The sequence below is a fragment of the Atta colombica genome, unplaced genomic scaffold (genome assembly GCF_001594045.1).
Source record: "Atta colombica isolate Treedump-2 unplaced genomic scaffold, Acol1.0 scaffold261, whole genome shotgun sequence".
Taxonomy (NCBI): Eukaryota; Metazoa; Arthropoda; class Insecta; order Hymenoptera; family Formicidae; genus Atta; species Atta colombica.
In genome coordinates this window covers 1,275,657-1,296,691 of record NW_017259361.1, presented here as the reverse complement: position 1 = coordinate 1,296,691, position 21,035 = coordinate 1,275,657, and the positions used below count along the sequence as shown (strand labels likewise).

The window sequence follows — 21,035 nt, the reverse complement described above, 5'->3', positions numbered from 1 at the left end:
TATATATATATATATATAGTGCGGTATACCTGGTATTCTTTCCCATGGAAATTTTAATTTTAACTTTGCCACGTCTTTTCTCCATCGGAGATCGGTCCAAGGATTATAGGCAACATTATTTACATTATCTGGCCATATGTATCGTTCAGGCATCTTGAACTTTCGTATAGGATGATATTCTGTATCATGTTTATAACGCAAACTTTACATTATTCATCATCATTTTTTGTCTATTTTACAATCGTAAAAAACATTGAATTACTAAAATTATTAAATTATTATAAAGAAATTCACACGTCTCTAACAAATGAAGATCTTTAACTTAAAAATTCAAAAAATTATGAAACTTTGGTAATATAAAGAATATAAAGAATATAAAGAATATTCTCATATGTATTAGGTGTACAACTTTGCTTCCGCCGTTTTCCTAGATAGCTTTAGCGGTAAGTGGTCGAAATAAATAGATCATAGACGTCATACAATAAACTTGGGCATCTGTCAACATAACTCCATAGAAACATTAGTCGATTTGTGTCTGCATCATAAAGTTATTCTCGATTGAAAATCGATGTCAGTTTACGAGCAAAATTCTCGTTTGCAGGAGGTTTTAATTTTTTGCTTTAATATGACGAAATCTGCGGCTAAGGCTCATCGAATGCTCTCAAATATTTATGGTGAGGCCGCTATTAGTGAAAGAATGTGTCGTGAGTGGTTTCAAGAACAGTGATTTAAACGTCGAAGACTGGCATAGCGGTGGAAGAGAGAAGGTTTTCGAAGATGCAGAAGGAATTGGAGGCATTACTTGAGCAAGACTCGTGTCAAAATCAAGAAGAATTGACACGATCATTGGGAGTGACTCAACAAGCCATTTCAAAACGCCTCAAAGCCATGGGAATGATTCAGAAGCAAGGAAATTGGGTGCCGTACGAATTGAAGCCGAGAGATGTTGAACGGCGTTTGTTTGCTTGTGAACAGCTAAAAGGCAAAGACGGAAGGGATTTCTGCATCGCATTGTGACTGGGGACGAAAAATGGGTTCATTACGATAATCCCAAGCGCAGAAAATCATGGGGAGTTCCCGGCCATGCTTCCACGTCGACGGCCAAACCGAATATTCACGGCTCCAAGGTCATGCTCTGTATTTGGTGGGACCAGCTCGGCGTAGTGTATTATGAACTGTTAAAACCGACTGAAACAATCACAGGCGATCGGTATCGAACGCAATTGATGCGTTTGAGCCGAGCATTGAAAGACAAACGGCCACAATACAACGAGAGACACGATAAAGTGATTTTGCAGCATGACAAGGCTCGACCCCATGTTGCGAAAGGGGTCAAGACATACTTGGAAACGTTGAAATGGGAAGTCCTACCCCACCCGCCGTATTCTCCAGACGTTGCTCTCTCTGACTATCATTTGTTTCGATCAATGGCACACGGCCTGGCTGACCAGCACTTCCGGTCTTATGAAGAAGTAAAAAATTGGATCGATTCGTGGATAGTCTCAAAAGATGACTAGTTTTTTCGACGCGGGATTCGTACGTTACCCGAAAGATGGGAGAAAGTAGTGGCCAACGATGGACAATACTTTGAATCATAAATGTATAATCAGTTTTTTACAATAAAGCCTCGAATTTCGGAAAAAAAACGGCGGAAGCAAAGTATTTTTGTACACCTAATAATAAAAATAATTTTCTATTGTAAGGTCTTAAATGGATAAAATCAATATCTGAAAATTGGTCTTGCTTTCGTTTTTATACATTTTTTTATAATTATTTAAATATTTGTTTAAAGGAGTTTTTATTTTCTAATCAATAAATTTCATTAAAAGAAATAAGTTCTCTTTAAACATTTTTTATTATTTCCTTTTGTGAAGTTAATATTCAAGGATTGATTTTACTTTAGGATGAATTCGAGCAATAAAAAAATAAGCGTATTACACATCAGAATATCCGCTATGTATACAACTAAAATTTCATAATTTTGTAAATTTCTAACGAGAGACGTTCTCTTATACATCAAGTAAACGAGAATAGATTAAAAAAAACTGATATTTTAATCCATTTAAATCATCCAAGTGTATACTTTTTAGTAGCATTCAAAATTTATATATTTTTAATTTTCAAATGGATGGAAAAACTTTCTTTATATTTAATTAGATTTTGAATTGAGCAGTATTCACGATGCACTTAAAGAACTGAAATTTTTTTCAGATTAAAAGGCATAAAATTGTGCTTTATGCAATTCTTTATTTTTATAAATAAATGCATTGAGATGAAAGGATTCAATTAAATCTTTTCGAATGCATACTTCTGAAAATTTGAATCAATTTCAATTTATTCTTATTTACTGGGTAATTTCTAATTTTAACAATAATAATTTTTAATTTTATATGTATTGATAAAAGTTATGAAGAGTATACTTAGATAGCGTTCAGGATACTTCAGAGGTATATGAGGCTTCTGAAAACCAACGGCAAGAAAGAAAGGATTAACATTTTTTTTGTGTTCGTTTATAAATCTTCTCGCTTCTCGTAATGTCTCGAGATCAGGTAATGTTTTGTTTGGCATAGTCGAGATTCGTACCGGGCATATCTGTAAATACGATATATTAGAAGTATATTTTCGTGTGAGTTATAACGTAAAAAAATATTGTACGTTACGAGATTCATTGCCACTTTTGATTGCGGAACCATCCTACAAACCGGAGCATTTTTGTACCGATCTGTATACGGATGGAAAGGTTTTTCGGTCCATGAGTAGGGACTGTCATCAGATCCGTTAGAACTTATACCTGTACGAAATGTCACTTTTCAGGTGTCAATGGACTGTTGTTAATTACATATATACATATATGTACATTTAAAATATAAAATATCGCAACAATCTTGCAGCAATATTATTTTGAAAGCTAGATTATAATATTTTATAAAAGATTTACACATCACTAGATTTTAAAAATGCTTTGCATCATCACATGCGAAAAATCATTGAAATTTCATTGAATATCTCCTCTCACTTATCGCGTCCAGTATGCAGTAGAAATAAGCCTAGATCTATAGTAGATGTTTTAAGCTGTAAGAAATTGACTAACTACTACAATCGAATGCGAGGAGAATAATCTATTATGATTCATTCGGAAAAATAAATGGCAAATGAAATGTAAAAATTCGTTGTAATGTCGGTGGTAATATTTCCATATCTCTAAAATGATCGTTGGTGCGCTAGTATAAGAGCTTCTGATGGTTTGACCGGCGTTCTCAGATCAGCTTTCTATTTATATTCAAGCAGAAAAGATCCCAGATAACATTTATGTTGCATTCAAGATATCTGAAAGACATCTTTTATATATCTTATGTCTAAAAAGCATTAAAAGACATATCTGTTAGATATCTTATGCAATATGTATGTTATCTGCGTGGGATTTATGAGAAGCTCCACACAATCAAAGAAATAAAGGAGACAGAGAATAAGAATTTCAATCTATCAGGAACCATGTACTGTTGAGTACAAAGTATTTGATAAGATTGAAATTCTTATTCTATATTCTCTATACTTTCGATTGTGCAAAGCCCCTAATACATTTCTGTACCTGGATGAAACACTTTTCCTATGGACATCGTGGTATAACCATTATTTTTCAGGTGTTCCGGCAATGTAGTGTAATTACCCACCACGTCGCGCCAGTAACTGTAAAAATCGTAAAGTCGAAGGGTATCCGGTCTTCTGCTAGTCAGAAAGGAGTTTCTACTGGGTGCGCATAATGCTTGCTGCAAAATATGATCATTCGTTTTTTATATATATATATATATAACTATTTCGCCTTTTCTCTCTCGAATATATATATATTTTTTTTTGAAAGAGAAAAGGCAAAATAGTTCAAAGATCGCAAGTTAAAATAATTTTGTAAAGAGCACAGACCTGTGCGAATGCTTCAGTGAAAACGATGCCATCCTCAGCCAAGGCATCTATATTTGGTGTATACGCATTGGCGTCACCGTAGCATCCCAGAGTAGTCCTCAAATCATCTACAATGATTAGCAAGATATTCGGATGCGCGATGATGACAACAACATTAAATATCAGCACAACTATCATAATATTAAAGCAGGTTACGGAAAACATTGTGTAATCATTGATGTATGCAGCTTAGAAAAAAATGCTTTCGATGATATATTAAAAAGGTATTCTCGTTCTCTTTATATATGCAAGAAAATCTGCAACAAAGAAAAAATTAAATATATAGATTGGTTGAAGTTATCAGATAGCAAAATGTTTTAGAAAAATTCGGAAGATAAAAGAACACAAGATAAAATTCAAAAAGTTAATAATTAATATTAATAAGGAAAAGCAAAAAGATAATTTTCAAAATGAACTAAAGAATGAAATAAAGAATTTTAAGATGTATGAAGAGAGAGACAAGAAAAGTTAATGCAGTTGCACAGAATGAATCATTATTCGAATATCTATGTTTAAAGAATAAACGTGATAATTTAATTAATAACAAGAACAAAAAATTAAAAAATCCGACACTTACCTTTAATTCATCAGGTAGTCCTGTTAGTTAAGATAAACGAAAAGATATAATCATCAGAATTATAATCAGCATCAGAAACCAAAATTCCTATCAGTGGGGAAAATAACAATCGTCAAAAGTCCTGTCAGTCTGGATAGACAAGAAGATCTTAATTAACAAAACAGAAGCCCTGTCCAAGAAAAGTTCAATATTTAAAACAGATCCTGTCAATTAATTTGAATGGACGAAAACAAAAGATAAAATCCAGTAGTTACATCTAAAACAAAAAGAAAAGAAATTAGAAATAAAAGGTAAGTTGTCAAAATAATTAGTAACAGTATGTATATAATAAATCCTAATAAAAGACAGAACATACAGAAAATAGTAAAATTGATGAAGAAATGGCAACCGAAAGTTATAAAATTATAAATTTCGATTCTTTCAACATCGATTCTTCTATAAAAGAATCGATTCAAGAATGAGAGAAAATACGAACAAGTATAAGAACCTAAATTTAAAAGTATATATATATAAATTAAGATTCGTTAATATAATATTATAAATAAAATAGAAATATTTATAAAGTATAAATAAATTAATATAATAAATATAAATAACAATATTTGTAAAAATAAAAAAAAAAGAATATAGATTTCGAATAGAGATTGGAAATAATATAGAACAAAATAACAGCGAGCACCAATCAGATTGCACGATACACAAATCGATAGAAAAGGATATGCGACATCTGTGTGCGATACCTACCGAGCAGTGCAGCCACACGTGTAAACAATCCGCAAATTATTAAAGAAAACAAGTGCAACCTATGCAACAGTCTCATTCGAACACTCGAGAAGAATGCGAACATTGCGCAAGTTTATCACAATGACCGAACAACATGAAAAAACATTCAAATCCCTATCAGAAATGAGAAAGGAAGAAGAAAGGCTACTCAATGAAATCGAGAATAGAATAAAATCACGTGAGCGAAAACGATGTTTGAGAAATGCAGTAGAAAATAGAATTAAAATATTACGCGAATTCATACGATCGATGTCGCCGACCTCGGAAGACGAAGGAACTGACGAAGAGGATTTGAATCATATAGAAGATGAAAGTAACAAGAGGGACATCCGAGTCACCCGACTAATCAATGAATATTGCAAGGCAAGTAATAAGAAACACATCGGTGATACATACCGATACGAAATAAAAAGCATTACTGGCGAGCCATTGTGCCGCGTAACGACAGCGTTTTTAATACAAAAATATCCAACGAATGAACCAGAAAAAAAACGAGCATATCGCATTGTTAACGACGTAGTTGAAGGCGAAATTTATAGATACGCATACGAAATTACCCCCCAAGACGCGATTCAATTCCAACAAGATATGCGGACGCAATCAGGAGAATTAAAAGACTTGCCACTCTATTCGCAGACACAGAATCAACCGGTAAAAATCGAAATAACAAGTCAACCATCCACAAATGAGGTACAATGACCAAAATTTCCATATGAAGTCATTTCAACAAATATAGAAAAGTCAGATAAAGATTATTCGCTGGCACAGAAAAAATCGACAAATAAACGGGCGATAAATATTAAAACATTAAAACAAAAGTTAGATGCTTTGTACAGGAAAGGAAGACTAAAAAAGAAGGCAAAACAATCAATGCTTCAAGACCAACTAGATTGTGAGACGAGAATTAAGATTCTTACTTTTAATAATAAATTAAATAGAAACGATAGAATAATTTTAAATATAATCATACATTTTTAATATTTTCTCATTTTTATAGCAAGCACATTGACCATCGTTAAACAATGTACTCAGAACCTGGATTCGCCAAGTTCTTCACAAACGATGAGTTTATGATAGTTCTCATTTGCTCGGACGATTCAACATTGGCGATGTCAGCAGTTGTATTGGATAAAATCCCAGTGTCAGAAATTCTGCCAGAGTAAATTTTGAAGGGTATATTCTTTATTTCCGTTGGAGCCAAACATTCAGAGAGTACCGGAGAATAAATATCAAAAGAATAAAGATAAAAAAAAGCAAAAAAATGTAAATTAGAGTTAAGAAAAATATTTGTGGTAAGTGAAAAGTGAAACCAAATTTTATTTTATAATCATAAATTAAGTTGTTTTATAACATTTTAATTCCTTTAAGATAAAGATATTTAAAGATACAATGCTTTATAATATTTTGTAAGCGATGAAGAACGATAAAATATATATCTTATTTTAAATACGTTCTAAAAATCTCCCAAATAATTAAAAGACAAAGCAATAAATAAAGTTAGTTAAAGTCAGGAGATTTAAATTTTATATTATTGCAATGGTTACGTTATTAACTTCACTAAAGATGATTTTTTAAGTTGCAGCAATGCCCTGGAATCTAAAAATGAAAAGAAATAAATGAACAATAATAAAATAAAAATACTGAGATCCTTGTCAACTGCTTTTTCCGTTAAATCCATTAATATAGACAGTTTGAAGATTATCCCATGAAAAGAAACTAAATTTTAACTATTTATATTTTAAATCTGAGATTCGCGCTGTAGATGGCGTAGCAGACTTTTAATCGCGTTCTGCTTCACTACCAGTGTTGAAAACCCATATAATATATGTAATATATATTATAGATTTTCAATATTGGTACTGCTGGTAGTGAGTACCGGAACGCAGCCACAATTCATTGGTGAAAAAACGATAGATCAGCCTCCAAAAATATTAGCAAAAAATAACCGATATTTTAGAAATTCGTAAAAATCACGCGTCCCTACTCCGCTTACTCGTGACGCTCGAATTTCGCTTCGATTTATCTCGATCGTTCGCCATTCCCGCCTCTCTGTCCTACGGAGTAGACCTACCTGTCGAATCAGCTGATTATTGTTTTCGTTCTTCTGATATGGAGCTGAACGTAGTAACGGTGCAGCGAAGCGTATATTATATATATGCCTAATCCGCGCGTTCTCATCCGTTTCTGTTTCCGAGAAACTAAGAAATCACCGAGTCTTTCTCCCTTCCTTTTTCTCCTTCATTCCTCCATTGTCTACGTGTGCGTGCGAGGGAGAAGGACGGAATACGGACGTGCGTGTATTGTACATGTCGTAGTCGCTTCACGGTACCCGCCGTGCCAGCAGCGAAAACCGCGAGAGGAACGGCCAAGCGTAGGAAAGGACGCGAGAGAGAAGAGAGCGAAGTATCGGCGCGCGGTTGTGAAATCGCCCGACTTGAGAGAGACTCCCGTCATCCGTCAGCGTAAAACTACGGCGGAGGTATCGTTCCGTCGTGCTACTGCTGTGTCTTCTACTTTCCCGCAAGGGGAGACAGAGGAAAATTTATATCCGACGCTACGAGGAGAACATCCGTTCCGTGTGCGCGATTACGTGACATCGTAGTCATTGTCAATTATTATTACTATCGTTCGTTGACTGTTAGTTGTTCGCGGAAAGTAAAATGACGCAGTAGACAGGAGAGGACAACGACGGCGGTGACGCGCGCGCGGAGTGCAGTAGTGGGCTGTCTCTTTCTCTCTTTCTCTCTCTTTCTCTTCCTTCGACAATGGGAAAATACGATCAAGTTTTGTGAAGTAAGTGTTATATACGGTAGAATCGATTCCGATTTTCCCGATATATTTTGTGTTTCTGTCGTTCGATAGTAATCTGCTCTGCACAAATGCGACAATAAAGACACGGCCGCGATAAGCGAGGCCTTTCCTTTGTTCTTCCGATGATTGCCTTTCTATCCCCCGCCTCTTTCGTATCTCCGCGCGGTCCGAGGACGTCGCTTTTTTAACGTGGTTGCGTAAACCGCTCGCGGAGTACGTCATATTTGCGCGTCTGAATCAGTCCGTCCGTGTTTGTTTTTCCAATTTGGTTTCTCTATGTTTCGCGGTGGTTCACCGAGGTTCCGTTCGCCTGCACTTTTTGCACTCGGCATCCTCGATTTCTCTCTCTTTTCAAATACCCGAATATATATTTATCGCATTTTAAGCGATAAATATATTTGGGAATTTTAAATAAAGAGATCTACGCGGTCTTGTTTACAGATGCGACACAACGAACGTTCGGTCGCGAACGCCCTTCCCCGTTGATTGTCCCTGAACGTGCAATTCGCGCACAGCCAACAGCTGTGCGCTGCGTTGTGCAATGCAACGTTTCCCTCTCCCTCTCCCCCTCCTTTTCACTCTACACGGCTGACAAAATAGACTCCCCCTTCCCTTCCCGCTCCATCCCGTTTCGTTCCGTCAGCCGTCGTCAACACTGTCGTACCACCACTATTATACGGATAGCCCGATACGCTTTCCTACTTTTCGTGCGTGTTGAACGTGTTGAATAATGCATCGCGTGACGACGACGATGTCGACGATGACGGCGCTTCATCGAACATTCCGAATTTTAACAACGACGATCGCGCGACGGCGGCGTCGCGACGTACAGTAATCAAGTCCGCGAAATTGTCGAGTGACTACGAACGGGTGCACTTTGGGTTCTTTGTCCTCCGCGCAACGATTATGCGAACGTCGCGCTTCACACCCGTCGTCGTCTCGTCACGCGAATAATTTCCTTGCTCTCTCCTACTGGTGAGTGCGTCAGGACGGGAAGGTCAGGTTTTATGTTCCATATTCAGAGCATTCTCTAAACGTCCTCGGATTGCTCTGTCCATTTGCGATAGAGACGCGTATTTGGCAGGAATTCTTTGTTTCCTTTATCCTTGCTTATCGATGTTGCGAACATCGCGCGATATCAAGCCTTTTCTTTCTATATAATAGCTTTCTATATAATAGCTTTTGTAATTTCTGTAGAATCACTTATTTGTATTTTGAAGTTATCTATAAGAATATTGAGATAAGGTTTTTAATTGTAAATTTTATATATCTCGATATAATTGTCTTTCAAACGCAAGTTTCTGATTTTTTAAGTCATCAACAAGATACAAGTTTACTGCGGAGATTTTGACTATCGTGTGATATTTAAATGTTAAGTTTAAGTTTAGATGTTTAAGTGTTTAAGTTTAATAGTGTTTTTGATTGTAATGAGTTTGCATCATCCTGAATTGAATATTGTATGCTTTGCTATTGATAGAATATGTAATGTCAACCAATAGTAGAGCATTACTCTACTATTCCAGGTTGGTAGAAACCAACTACAATTGAAAATAAAAATAAATTAATTATTTAATTTACATATAAATACTAATATCTTTTATTATCTTTTTGTATACATTAACAACTTGTTTATTTTATATGGTAAAATATACAAGCTTTTAATAATTGAAAAGATAGATCTTCTACTCAAGATTTTATTATCTTTATAGATAAATAAAACTCTAATTTGGCAATAAAAAATGTCTGCGGAATCACCAAGACGAAGTGCGCATAAAGGAGCTCAAATCGTTTCACCTCAGCCCATAGTAGATCGATCAATCATTGATAGTGTTGCTGGAATCATAAATGATATAGTACCACAGGTATATAAGTTAATTAAAATGGTTTCAATATTATAATTCAAGTGTACTATGTTTGCAATTACACATAGGGATATGCCGGAGTATCCAATTCTGATAATAAGGAAACCATATCATGGGCGCGGTTTGAATACGCAGACATAAATGACCCAGCTTTATATCCTGATTATAATGAAGGTTCCAGTACACCACCGTTGTTATTAGTATTAGGATACGCGGTTGGCGTTCAGGTAAATATTATGTTAGAATGAAATATATATATTTTTTTAGTTATTAATGTTTAGCATATTCACTTCTTTTATCGGATTTAAGTTTTTGTTATTCAATTGTAACAGTTACCGATTTTTGTAAATGCAGGTATGGCTGATAGCAGCAACGGGAGAGGCAACGGAGATTCTATCATGGCGACAAGGCGTGGTTCGTATTCTTCGAATTCTACCAAATCCAAAGACTGACGACGAACATGTCGATGAATTTGAAGCGAAACGGCCGATGGTAGCGGTCTGCTCTGAGCCGGATTCAACTCTTCCGGGACCAAAAACTTTTTGTGACGTTAATTTCATCTCCTTGAAAACCGGCGAGTCAATACACAGCGTAGGATTCAAGCATTCTGTCTGCGATGTGTTGGCGAACAGGCGATCCGTGGTTATAACGTTATTAGAAAAAATTGCGGTCTTTGATGCTAGAACATTGCAAAATAATATAACAATCACGACTTGCTATGCCAGTCCTGGCCTGAATCCAAATCCCATCGCTTTAGGAACGCGATGGCTAGCTTATAGGTATAGAATTTGACACACATTTTATCTTGCGTTTTCTAACGATTTTAATACTTTATATAGGTAATAACATGATTTTATTAGATATAGGCTAATCACTCTTTATTTGCAGCGAGAAAAAATTAATACCCGCAAGAAGAAGTAGTGGTGGTTGCGAAGGGGAAGGCGTTCAGAGTTACACAGCGACGGTTTTATATGCGGCGAAGTCGCTAGGGAAAGGTCTTCGCGGACTAGGGGAAACCGTAGCGTCGAGTCTCACGGGGAATTCAGTATCACCGATAGCTATCAATAACACGGGCAATGATGTAACGCAACCAGGTGTCGTTACGATATTGGATCTTCAGATCGCGAAAGACGAGAAAGAGTTAGACGATACTAATGCGGATGCTGTAATTGCTCATTTTACTGCTCACAGCGACGCGATCGTTGCTATGACTTTCGACTTAACCGGCGCGTTATTGATGACAGCGGACAAGAGAGGACATGACTTCCACATATTCAGAATCCAGCCGCATCCCGGTGGATCAACACTAGCGGCGGTACATCATTTGTATATTTTACATCGTGGCGATACTACCGCTAAAGTACAGGTACATTTCTAATATTTTTATTGCTTACATCTTAATCATATATATATTTTAATTAAATTATATTATTATTGACATAATATAGCTACAAGATTTCATATAATTTGCAAAAGGTAAAAAATAATGAAATAATTGAAATTATATTAAAATATCTATCAAGATTTAAGATATGCATGTGTATATATATATATATACAAAAAAAATTCTTTGAGCTTATATAAAAGTATTTACTAGGGAATGGAAAGTCATTTTTGAAAAGTAGTTAATTACTGTTACCGAGTCAAAAGTAACTGTGGTTACCGTTATTAGTTGTTGATTCTCAAAAGTAATTCATAAAATATTCATGATGGCCCGAAGAGAAATCGAAACGTTTGGATTAGCATAAAGTACCATTTGGAATTTATCCATATTTTCAAAATATGAAAAGTAACGATAAAAGTAACTATAAAATTCATTACGGTGCCAAAAAAAATGTAACTACGTTACAGTTACCAGAGAGAATTGTAATGGTAACGGCGTTACAAATAAAGAGTTATTTCTGTTTCTTCATATTTACAGTATATTTATTATATTAGGACATGGTATTTTCGAGCGATACACGCTGGGCCGCTATTTCAACTGTAAGAGGTACAACGCATGTTTTTCCTGTCGCACCTTACGGAGGTCCTGTTGGCGTCAGGACACATTCCACACCCAATGTCGTCAATAGATTATCAAGATTTCATAAAAGTGCAGGCTTGACGGATGACGGTACCCGATCCCACTCTCCTGTATCTCACACCGAATTACCTTTGTCCGTATATCCATACTCTAATCCTCGACTTCCTCCATATCCTCATCCAACGATATTGCATCCTTTGTCGCAAATTCGACAACCATCTTCTCTGAATCAAATCAACAGCTCCACACAGCCGAGGTAGCTACTGCGTTTTGTAGAAAACTATAGAATTCCACGGAGAACTAACAATAAAATTTAATTAAAAGATACCGTAAATTTTATTACAGACCACAACAGAGACAACGATTACATTCTGACGATAATGGGACTTTACCGTTGAAAATTTGCGCGTGTTTCGCTCCGCCAAGAGCTTGGATGTATGCGCAAAGGGAATCCAGTAGCAAAGTTGTCAAAAGAGCAGTCGATTCTCTTTTCATCATGGCATGTCATGGAAATATGATACAATACGACTTGGATCCTAAACCAGCTGCTGGTATATTACACAAAGAGAGAATGCACTTTATATATTTTTTTTATATAAAAAAGAAATCAGACGATTTATATTATTCAAAATTCTTTTCTTGCGTATCATCTAATGTTTGCTTTTATCTATTTTAGGTGTGCCAAAGGAAAAAGTTTGTGACGACACCATGATTGAATTGGAAGTTGAAGCAAAAGGCCAATGGCCACTTTGTAGGTCCCCTAATTCGTCAGATCTTGTCCAACCGTTATCTCTGTCGAATCCATTACTTAGCATTTCGTTCGCACCAAAGAACAATCAGGAATTTGACACAATCGAGGATCGTTGGTTGAGTCAAGTGGAAATCGTAACACATGCTGGACCACATAGACGATTGTGGATGGGACCACAATTCGTTTTTAAAACTTATAATGCACCTAGCGGGTTGGTTTCTCAATTTTTGTCAATTATAATCACGATCTTACTGATCGAAAACGAAAATTAATCGTTTTCAGTGTTGCTGTCAATCTGGTCGAAGCGGAGGCAGTCGAGATTGGAATTACTGGGTCACGTCCAGCGAGATCGAAGCCTGTTAATATGCCTCATGCGGCGTCTAGGCCGTTGATGCCAGTTGTCATCGATGGATCAGGAAGTGAGTGTGCAATAATTATACTAGTTTAAACAAATTTTTTAATTACTTTAAATTAGAGTTTCTTATAAATTTTTGGATGTTGAAAACGATGCTGCAAGTTAAATTTTACTAGCACGTTAGGTTTCTGAAATAATTGAAATTTAAAATGGTTTTTTTTTGTTTTTTTTTTGTGTTTTTTTTTTGTAAAAAGAGTTAACATCTAATCTAATTCGAAGTAATTTTTTTACTATAAACTATTTTTATCTGTAGACTGCTTTCGCTCGTTGCATTACATGTTTTGATCTTCTTAAAAAAAAAGTGTGAAGTCTATTATAAGAATGAAATAAATTGGTTATATTAAACAAGAAATATCTTAGAACTGTACATATGAATTATACATAAGAAATAAACGCTTTTAAATAACGCAGTCTAGCTGGATCTTAAGTGCTTAAATAATTTAATGTGATTTTATATATTATATATATAGTCATTTAAATGCACCGAATTGATTTTTCAGCCTTTGGCTGAAATGCAAACTTGGTTGAACTAGTAATATCACAAATTAAATTGATTAACAATTTAATAATTTAATGCTTATAAACATCAAAGATTTTACTGATGTTAAATAACATACTATAATAATATATAAATAATTTTATTAAGTTGATTATATTTATAAGAAAATAAGATTTATTATACTTTCAGGCAGTTATGAGCAATCACCAAGATTCATGGAAGCTTATGGTGACCCTCTGGATAGCGAGAACGTGGCTGTTGGTAGCTGCGAGAGTCAACTGAGAGAGGATCTCGCGGAAGCTATGCTCGAAATATCAATTGCATCACATCGTGCTCCAGGTAAGTACGCAATTATGCAACAAAGTTTTATATTTTAGTTCAAAGCACTTATGAATGCAGGTCCACTTAATCGCAATATCATCAAAGCGAATAAATCGCTATATTCTGTGTAATTTGTGCAAACTATTTATATATTTATTTGATATATTTCATATATTTGCCCAATAATTTTGTACAATATTATAACTTTTGTACAATTTTTATCTCTTTGATAAAAAGTAAAGAATTATATTATTTTATATTATTTTTTATCATTATAGAGGAATAATATGGAAAAGATATATTAGATCAATAATTTTATGTTCTTATTTTCATTATTATCTACTTTGCCTGCATTCTACATTACCACGGGCGTTTTCTAACAAGAACACAATGTAACACAGTGAATTATTTCAATTATTTTTTAGCAAACAAGGATGTAATGATTTACATCTGATCTATTATATTTGTCGTATGATAAATTTTTTTAAACATATTAATTGACTGCAGGACAGAGAAATCCGAGAACCTCTTTGTCCTACAGTAATTAACTTGAAAAATTTGTCATACAATAAAAAATCGATGTAATTAGTCTTATAATGTTTCTTTGCTGGAAAACGTCCCATATTGTATAATTATTGTATTCGTTCTTTTGACGATTGTAAAATATTTTCATCAAATTTTTACAATTTTTTATATTGTGAGTATACATATATTCCGAATCGATTTCCCGAATCATGCATATTATATATGCAAACATTTATATGATGTACATATATAAATCTTGGAAATACAGAATGTCTGATAATTATTGACACAACGCTGGATAGGCAAAACGAAATTAAATCGAGTCGAAAAATCCTGTATTTTGCCATTTTCGCAATAATTTAAGGGGTGTTGGTGTGACGGCCAAACTCCGACGGAATTATTATTTTGCTAATTAAATGCTGCTTATACACATATGATACCTCTTTTTATTATCCGGAGACAGGAGCTAAAAGCAAAAGAAGAAGAAGAAGTTGCCGATTCATTGTAGAATCCCGGTTAGTTTACTAAATAAGTAACTATGATTTTTCGTACACAACTTGTTAGTTGTACAGCGAGTCGTTTACCTCAACTAATGGGAAAAAAATAAAATCTATTTGGCCAATCTTAAGAAAATCTTAGTAGTCTTAATCGTACAAGTTGACTGTTGGCCAATTTTACTAATTCACTGATAAGATTTAGAACTACCGATTCATTGTAGAATCAGCATTAAGGGAATTCTAAAGATGATTAATAAATACCATGGTACCCAAATATCACTCCCCGAGACACGCGAATAATACCCGGATACTCCGGTACCCGGATCGTATATTTTCCATTGGTATCCATATGTTTTCTATTTGTATGGTGAAATTCCGCGTTTTATAAATATAATTCTATAATATACAAATGAATAAGTAGAGACAATTTTGGCTGGATCTTGATGCCTAATAACATTTTATACATGTATTTTTTTTTTTTTTTTTTTTTTTTTTTTGTAGAAACCGAAAATAATCACATCAAATTTAAAGAAAAATTAAAGGGTACATTGAAATAAAATGGATAATTCTTATTTGTATAGTTATAAAATCACTGTCAGTTAATTCAATAATTTATTTATGAAATTAATTCCAAATACGAATAATATTGCACCACAAAACGTTAATTAGATAATACAATATTTTTCATTAATAACATTTGTTTCGGTACCGTTTCCTCCACTCCAAGCGTCGCGTATTGCTAAACATATTTGATATTTCTCAAATATATAGATTCAAACTTGTGAAGTTTGCAAGGTGTATAATCCGCGAACTTAACATTTGACATTTGATATGACATTGCGCGTATTTCGAGTTACCATTTTTTATTAGCAATATTGAGAAAAAATAAACAAAATTTTCGAAAAAAAAAAGTAAGAGAAATAATTATGCTTGATAGCGTTTCATGACGATGTTATCATGCTATATTAATACAGAATCTAAAAGTGTATTTCAAATAGAAAAAAATGATGTTCGTAAGATATTTTCTATCTCTGTGATATGTTTAACAATGAGATCATTAGTATTATAAGTTTGCGTGACACAGAACTGGCCAGAGGCAGGTATCTCCATTTTGTTCTCGTAACTGTATTATATGTTCGAGCACTAACAGTAAGATATTTTGTTGACGTCTGCTCTTTGTATCTTTGGAAAAAAAAATGTCCAACAAGCGGTATTATGTACCGTTCTTGTACTAACCATATAAATCCATCACATTTTGCTCGAGCTTCTAGCTTTATGTATAGCTTAGAATGAGACTTTTTTACAAACACATGTGTTTCTCTTAAGTTTGTCTTAACTTGACCCACGCATAATTGACACGCGTGTGGAGTATGCAAATGCAAAATGTAATTTAAAAAAAGACAAAAAAATTCAGATCATTCCTTTTTGTGAAACGCTCGAAATTTTATTTATCAAGCACCGATTCCTACAATTATATCACACTGAAAAAAAAGCTTGGCTACTACAACAAATTAGATGATAAGATATTGCATAGCATTTTTAATTGGCTGCAACAACCAATTTTTGGTTGCAGCAGTCAATTTTTGATTGTGTTAACCTATTAGTATAGAAATTAGTATAAGCTAATGCAATCAAAAATAACTGCTGCAATCAATTAAAAATGCTATGCCATATTCAGCCAATATTTTCTTTCAGTATAAAACTCACTAGCGTTATGTATATTTTCTTTAAATTTTGATGAATTTTGCTATGATTTTTTGTTTTGTTAATAAAGCGAAATCGCAATCATATATGATATAATCCCAAGTGAGTATATAATTATCACTATGCGGGTTATAATTATCACTATAAAATAAGAAAAGAAGAAAGAGAGAAACTTAAGAGAAAGAGAGAGAGAGAGAGAGAGAGAGAGAGAGAGAGAGAGAGAGAGAGAATGAAAGACACGCGTGAGCAGCGACTCGTAATATTGATACCTGCCTACGGCTTTTCTGTTACTAGGGAGGCGTATGGTATTTGAGAGGGTGGGTCAGCCGGTAACTAAAGTCGTCAACCCTCACACCGGCACCGTGATTACCGTGTCGGCCGACGAGGATGGGGACGCTATTAGCTCCATACAGGAGTACGAGTCCGCCGCGGAGGAGATGCACGCACCTAGAAGCGTGTGCGCCGAGGAGGGTCCGGCCTCGCTCGGTGCGGTTGATCTCCCAGATGAGTCGGACAGCCGGGCGCTGAATCGTAAGCTCACAGAGATCTGCGCGGAGATGCGCTCGGCAAGTGAGCCGGCGATCAACAGCGTGCTTGATGAGAATATATGCGAACTGCAGGATCGTCGTGCTCTATGCGCGGAGATGGCGGCCACGACGACAACAACGACGTCAATCGACTACGAAAAGGAGGAAGCGTTCTGCGAGGTGCCGACGAGTCTCAGCCTGTGTGCTCAACCAGGTGAGATTCCGAGCAGCCCTATGACACAGGCGAAAGAGACCGCGTTATGGTGCAGCAAGGGAAGATCTATCGACAGTCGTACTGAGGACTATCACAGCGAGGCTCACGAGAGGAATCTCGCCAAGGCCAAGTACGTCGTCAGCTACGACGATGACAGCGTTACGCTGATGGAGAACAAGACGATGCGAAGCGATAGGAGTATCGAGATATGGCAGTCGAACTTAGATGAGAGAGTCAAGAGACCTGTCGCGAGAAGAGCTATCGTTGATTCCGAAAGAATCTCAAGTTCCAGTACTATACAGAAACGCCCAATTGAACAGCGGATGACGCGTGCGGAAAAATATGTTGTTAAAGAGGATGATGATAGTATCATTATCAAAGACGCGCGTCGCATGGATTCGACGATGAATTTTGGCATGAGGAAAGAGGAAAATGACGCTGATAAAAAGAAAATGGAGAGCGCAAGAGATACTAAGGTAGCGAGAAACAAATATGAGATGATACGCAAGAATGACGAATGGAAGAGTCAAGGTTCTCCACAGGAATTCACCGATAAGAATCGAGTTATGCTCAAAAATAGAGAAATTAAATGCACGAGAGAGCTATCTTCTATTGACTTGTCCGAGCCAATGGAATCAATTGGTGACGTAATTGTGAAGAGAGAAAATCCTGTAAAACCCATGTTGGATGTGGAAAATGTGAGATTGCTATCTGATCATGACAATGAGTATGATAACGATAATGAATTGCTATCGTTGGATCCACCGCCGCCGGATGATTTCAGTTCCATTGAGTATCATATGGTAGAGCCATGCAATCTTGGCAAAGATGCTGCTTTGACATCCACTCAATCCGACGATGACATCGAGCACATCCACGAGTCTGAGGTGATGCAGATGCGGATGAAGGCTGACGCGGACAACGGCAAGTGCAAAGATGCAGATGTGACTATCAACACAGTCGCGCAATTTTCTTCTCCTATGATGCGACGGAAAAGTAGCAAGAGCACGATTTCAGACGATGATCTAGAGTACATACACAATGTCGATCTTGGTTTTGAATCCACGAATTCAGGCGATGCCGGTACGACGACATCTTTGACAAAGGCGAGCAATAACAATTCGCGTAGACGGCATAGTAGGCACACATTGTCCTCTGATGATGATCTGGAACACGTTCAGCTTTCGGAAGTCCATGAGTTGGAACTTGACGCGAGATTATCGCAGAGAGAACCTCTGCAGGCGACCCAGGAAATGACACCAGTGGAACAGCAAGGAACAAAGTCTAAGTCTGGTAAGAAACGAAAGGATATCATGGTGATTGAGAAAAACAAGGCAGAAGTCCCAGAAGTCACTGTAATATACAATCCACTGGAGGAGGTCTGGTCGAAGGAGAGCGATAAACGCAGTTCCACTGATTATTTTAAAGATAAGTCGGAAGGTCCAAGTCCCACGAGAAGGCTCAAAAATCGTGGCTCAAAGATAACGAATTTCTCATCCTCGCTGCTACCTGCCAAGCGCGCTTCTCAGATCACCGACAGCGACATCGTTGAGATTATCGACATCGACGCTATGCAAAAAGCTTCCGATACGACGCCGGAGTGCAAGATTTTGCCTGTCATTGCCGGGGCGCGAACTCGGAAATCTCGCAAGAGCAAGAGATCGCAGTCAGATGGTCAGTCACAAGAGAACAGCTCAACGGAGCTCTCTTTCTCTGTCCTTTTGCCTTCATTCTGTTCCTCTAATGTGAAAATGACGGAACTACAGGAGGCCGTGCAAGAAGCCGTGCGGGAAGAGCCGTTTGTGGAGCTCTGCTCTAAGGATCAGGACTCAAAAGCTCTACCTTTGGCAGAGATATCCTGGAGCTCTATTGTCAAGAAAAGCATCTCTCCTTCCTCGGATTCGCAGGAAATCCGCAAAGAAACGGATCTTGAGCCGTTGATAGAGGTGGAGGAGAAACTAGAGGCCGACGAACACGCGAGAAAACTGGAAGAAGCGAAATTCTGTGGCAGAGACAGTCCTACGTTTCTCGAACCTATGGACTGCGTGATGTGTGGACATCAGAGTACGCGACAACGAGCATATAAAGAGGAAGAAGAGGAGGAGAAGGAGTTTCTTTTCGATCAGGATGACATCGATCTGATGGCGACGATAACGGTCAAGGAGAGTATCCTTGTAGACTTTCACGCACCGATAGACGAAGAACCTCGCGTGGACAAGGACATCGCGCACAAAGCGCGAACCAAGATCTGTCGGGACAAGGAGGATAACAAAGCGACGGAAGGCAGTCCTCTTTTCGCTTCGGAAGTACGATCCGTCGTCAACGAGACACGTCGAGGTAACGTGGCAACCGAGAGGAGAGAATCGCAAAGAGAATCTTCTTTGCAGCTTCAACCGATGCAGCGACAACAGGTAGGGATCGGTGGCAACGACAGCACTACTGGGACGTCCGAACAGTACGATACGGCTTTCTCGAAGATGTCCCTGGAATCCGATTATGGGTACGCCGAAAAGCGAAATGAAGCGGATCGCGAAGCGCCTAGCGAGCACTCGATTGCCGCCAAAAAGGCGAGCTACAGATCTAAGAGGAAAAAACGTAGATGAGTAGAGGATTGCTGCATGGACGTGCCTAGGGCCAGCCTTGCTCTTTACATACTCCTAATGCAAGTGACAGGAGTAGATTAGCGTTCATACATAACGGAATAAGATCACATCGAAGTTCGAGCGTTCCATGCGCCTTGAAGAGCTATTTCGCATCGAGTAACGCCGAACGGCGTGTATCTCGTTATAATGCTAATAAAGTTCATCTTTGCTCCGTAATACGCTATCGATTTCCAAGAATTCGTTCCTGACACGAAAATTAATATTTGAGACTATTGCAACGATTCAACGGAAGACTTGTAAGTGAAATCGAAAGCGTGTCGCGCCATATATATATATATGTGAATATATTTCAAAATCGCGTTTCGTGTGGCCCTATTCTCATTTCGTCTTATCAATTAGTAATTGATATCAAAAGTATATATGCGCGAATGGGTGTTATTGTGTTCGGGCGGTATAGCGGGCAAGGTTGTGTTCTAGCCGATATTAGGACATTATTAGACGCTTTGACGCTAGTTCTAATTAAAGCGTAATAGAACTAACGAAAGAACTCCCAGAACAGGATCGCGTTTCGCCATCTGACAACCATGTAGCAATTTCAATTCGACTGCCTTAGATCATAAAGCGGTGATGGAGCTTGGATTGTACGTGGTACAAACAAATTGCGTGTATCTAGGTTTGTCCGGTATTATCAGTAACATAATTGTTTAGTGCAATTAACAACGCGTGATGAGCGTTTTTGGCCATTAGGTGTTCATTTACAGGATTGATCTTCTAACTAGCCCTATTCTCAAACGATGATCATCCGGTATACAATAGGCCACATTTCTTCGTTTTGGAGTACAAACATCATTTTTAAATTCATCCATCTTTCGTTTACTGCCTACTGATTACGTTTCTCGTCGAGCGACGGTAGTATACACAGGGGAATTATATTATCAAGTTGAAAAGATTTTTAATCATAATACT

The 21,035-nt window shown here is 36.8% G+C and overlaps 3 protein-coding genes across 4 annotated transcripts in view; 2 read left to right on the top strand and 1 right to left on the bottom strand.

The window, feature by feature from the left end:
* LOC108689219 (iduronate 2-sulfatase) overlaps positions 1–4,715 on the bottom strand; it is a 6,896-nt gene extending 2,181 nt beyond the window's left edge. The window contains exons 1-6 of the mRNA XM_018195888.1: positions 4,535–4,715; positions 3,919–4,214; positions 3,590–3,767; positions 2,661–2,791; positions 2,421–2,592; positions 30–179 (exon numbers count right to left, since the gene is read on the bottom strand). Of these exons, the coding sequence (XP_018051377.1) occupies positions 30–179; positions 2,421–2,592; positions 2,661–2,791; positions 3,590–3,767; positions 3,919–4,122 (835 nt within the window). The 5' untranslated portion in view covers positions 4,123–4,214; positions 4,535–4,715. The remainder of the gene's footprint in view (positions 1–29; positions 180–2,420; positions 2,593–2,660; positions 2,792–3,589; positions 3,768–3,918; positions 4,215–4,534) is intronic.
* Positions 4,716–5,318: 603 nt separating this feature from the next.
* LOC108689220 lies at positions 5,319–6,565 on the top strand. Its single transcript, XM_018195889.1, has 2 exons — positions 5,319–6,209; positions 6,315–6,565. Exon 1 carries the CDS (start codon positions 5,372–5,374, stop codon positions 6,014–6,016), a length of 645 nt encoding a protein of 214 aa, XP_018051378.1. The 5' UTR covers positions 5,319–5,371; the 3' UTR covers positions 6,017–6,209; positions 6,315–6,565.
* An 829-nt stretch (positions 6,566–7,394) lies between these two features.
* LOC108689218 lies at positions 7,395–21,035 on the top strand. 2 transcript variants are annotated; one of them, XM_018195886.1, is made up of 11 exons: positions 7,395–8,110; positions 9,838–9,990; positions 10,059–10,217; positions 10,345–10,769; positions 10,879–11,356; positions 11,929–12,269; positions 12,359–12,564; positions 12,690–12,975; positions 13,047–13,183; positions 13,868–14,017; positions 17,020–21,035. In XM_018195886.1, the coding sequence occupies exons 2-11, from the start codon at positions 9,868–9,870 to the stop codon at positions 20,067–20,069; spliced, it is 5,355 nt and encodes a 1,784-aa protein (XP_018051375.1). In that variant the 5' UTR covers positions 7,395–8,110; positions 9,838–9,867; the 3' UTR covers positions 20,070–21,035. The 2 variants fall into 2 exon arrangements, with proteins under 2 accessions (XP_018051375.1, XP_018051376.1); XM_018195887.1 differs by having other exon boundaries at positions 7,395–9,103.